We start from the raw sequence: 3,334 nt of genomic DNA, 5'->3' as shown, positions 1-3,334 counted from the left end.
CCGGACACAGGATGAATATGGGAATATCAGCCATTTCCACATCTTCAACATCCCTAGTAGGCTTCACTGTGATTTAGGACCCTTACAGTCCAGGATTCTAAACTGTGTGGAGAGCAGAGTAATCTCCCCCAAGTATTTCAGCTCCCAGTTCATGAAATGGTATATAGTTGCGTGATTAGAATTCAATGAAGGAACAGGGCAGATGGACTTTTCCCCACTCTCCTTCTTGCAAAAATCTAATCACATAGGCAGGGACCTCTGAAGAGCGCTACTGAGTAACCATATTCTAATTCCAAGCTCTTTTACAAGTTTAAATTACTTCTCCATGAGTTAAAATGGAAGGATCAGGAAATAAGAAGGGAGAGAAGCATGAAAAACAAGCAGCTGACTGACTGAGATATGAGATTTAGAAGTGCAAGACCCTCTGAAGTATGGTGTCCATAAATATTAGACTTTGTTGACTGACATAGAACCAGCAATAGCAAGAGGGCATGGCCTTGAGTCCTGTAGCATCTGTTTGCTCATTCTTACATTCATATTGAATATATAACACAGGAAAATAAAGGAAAGAAAGAAGCATACTGGTCATAAATGTTTATAATCTCTGACTGCTTTGAGCTATGCCCTAGAAAAGCACCCTGGTTATTTGAGCAACACATTTGACAAATGAAATCACAGATTTTCTAGAAAATGTGCTCTGAAAGGTGAAAAATACTAGCTACAAGAGAAGGGGAGTTCATGAGGGAAAAAGTACATAAGGTTGTGAAGCAAAGAGTTAGTGCTCAAAACCAACATTCTAAGTCCACTTCTAATTAGAGAGCCAGTGTGGTGTAGTGGTTAAGAGCAACAGTCTCGTAATCTGGGTAACTGGGTTCGCGTCTCCGCTCCTCCACATGCAGCTGCTGGGTGACCTTGGGCTAGTCACACTTCTTTGAAGTCTCTCAGCCCCACTCACCTCACAGAGTGTTTGTTGTGGGGGAGGAAGGGAAAGGAGAATGTTAGCCACTTTGAGACTCCTTAAAGGGAGTGAAAGGCGGGATATCAAATCCAAACTCTTCTTCTTCTAATTAATTTACAGTGCAATTGTGTGCATGCTTATTCAATTAGTACTAAGGCCCACTATGCTCAGTGGGTCCTACTCCAAGTGAAATGGAACTACAATTACCATGTTTCTTTGAGGGAAACAATGTGCTTTTAATATATTGTATGATTGTGACCTCAATCACTGCATGACTGGAACAACTTTTGCAAGTCCAAACCTCTCCTTCCCCTGTGCACCCCAGAAATTTTCTTAGGATTATCCTCAATCCTTCAGAGTCAACTGGGAGGAGTGTGGAGAAAGCATGGGGAGAGAAGAAAGGAAAATTCAATTGCACTTGCAGAGTGCAATCATTGCACAACATAAGCTTAATTCTACATCCTCAGTAGATTTAACTAGGGGATAGAAAATAATCTGTCTTTGGCCACCTCATGAGAAGAGAAGACTCCCTGGAAAAGACCCTGATGTTGGGAAAGATGGAGGGCACAAGGAAAAGGGGACGACAGAGGACGAGATGGTTGGACAGTATTCTCGAAGCTACAAACATGAGTCTGACCAAACTGCAGGAGGCAGTGGAAGACAAGAGTGCCTGGCATGCTCTGGTCCATGGGGTCACCAAGAGTCGGGCACGACTAAACGACTAAACAACAACAGAAAATAATAGAATATAGTGGTGCCATTGATTTTTTAAAATCACAATCAAGTAGAACATGCCAGTGGATAAAGGCTTGTTCAAAAGTAGCAGCACCTATGAGAACTTAATTCTGTTCACTATATCTCTATGCTCATGTTTTAATTATTATTTATCTTTTCTTCCCAAAAGTCTTTTTAATGCTCCTTTTACTTCCTGATTCCTGAGTGTATATATGAGTGGATTTAACATGGGAGTCACAATTCCATAGAAGGCAGAAATTATCTTGTCTAATTCATGGGTACTTTTAGTTTGTGGTCGGAGATACGAGAATATAGCAGTGCCATAGAAGATTGTTACTACTGTCAAGTGGGATGCACATGTGGAGAAAGCCTTCAGTCTCCCACCTGATGAATGAATTCTCAGAATTGCCACAACAATACGCAAATATGAGAAAATGATAAAGGCAAAGGGCGCAAGCAAGGTAAGAATGCCAGTTAAGAACATCACCAGTTGGTTCATGGAAGTATCTGAGCAAACCAACTTCAAAACTGCTTTGAGTTCACATGTCAAATGGTCAATCACATTTTGTTTACAAAAGCGAGCTGGCATTGTATAAATGGGGATTACCCCCAAGAATAAGCCACTTGACCATGTCCCAGCTGCTAACTGAATACAAAACTTCCTGCTCATTATTATTGTGTAATGTAGTGGAGTGGAAATGGCTATATACCGATCATAAGCCATGGTGGCCAGAAGGAAGCATTCAGTCACACCCAAGCTAACACTAATGCTCATTTGCAAGTAACACATTGTATAGGACATGGTAGGCTTGTCCACCAGAAGGTTTGCAATGGACTGTGGAACTGAAGATGTTGAATATCCAATGTCAAGGAGGGAAAGGTTACTGAGGAAAAAGTACATGGGGTTGTGGAGTCGAGGATCACCTGCAATCACCAAGATGATGAGGCCATTTCCCACCACTGTTATAGAATACACAACAGTCATGAAAACGAGTAATCCTATCCTTGTCTTTGGTCTACCAGAATAGCCGATAAGGACAAACTCAGTCACTGTCGTCTCATTTTCCTCTTCCATATCCTGAATTCAGTATTATCTGCAAAGACATAGAGAAAGGAATTAATCTAAATCAAGGCCACGGTCAAATTACAAAAACGTTATGCAAGTAAGCCTTTCAGTCAGAGGGGAGGATGGCTTTTTCTTATGATGCTTTATTTATTTTATTTAATCAGAAAGTTAGCGTGAAAATGTTACTTCTCTTCAAGTATCATAGGAAAAATAATTCACATTGTATAATTTAAATAATTCACATTGTATAATTCTTTGCATGCATTCTTTTTATTCAAGTGAGAGTAGGAGATTCTTGATTAAATTATGAAAAACAATACTTTGAAAGCAATAAAATGTAATCCAAAATGTATTTGTTTAGGACTTTTTAAGTTTATAAATATGCTATATAAAAACAAAAATGCATTTTTGGTAGACAAGAAAACTTACTCAATTTTATAGACAAGATTAATAAAGATGTAAATACAGTTAAAATAAAATTATTATAAAGTATTAATTATTTACCTTTTCTTAAGAAAATAAATAAATGAATGTTGCTTAGCTATGATTTTATTATTCCATTAAATTACAAAAAG

The 3,334-nt window shown here is 38.6% G+C and overlaps 1 protein-coding gene across 1 annotated transcript; it reads right to left on the bottom strand.

The window, feature by feature from the left end:
- Nucleotides 1-1,838: 1,838 nt before the first annotated feature.
- On the bottom strand, nt 1,839-2,768 carry LOC310830542 (olfactory receptor 13H1-like; the record flags this gene model as incomplete). The annotated part of the gene is made up of 1 exon (XM_083710323.1): nt 1,839-2,768. One exon carries the CDS (start codon nt 2,766-2,768, stop codon nt 1,839-1,841), a length of 930 nt encoding a protein of 309 aa, XP_083566449.1.
- Between the last annotated feature and the right edge of the window lie 566 nt (nt 2,769-3,334).

This window comes from Podarcis gaigeae (genome assembly GCF_964106915.1).
Source record: "Podarcis gaigeae genome assembly, chromosome: 13".
Taxonomy (NCBI): Eukaryota; Metazoa; Chordata; class Lepidosauria; order Squamata; family Lacertidae; genus Podarcis; species Podarcis gaigeae.
The sequence above is the reverse complement of the archived record's forward strand: the minus strand, read 5'-3'. Positions and strand labels throughout refer to the sequence as shown.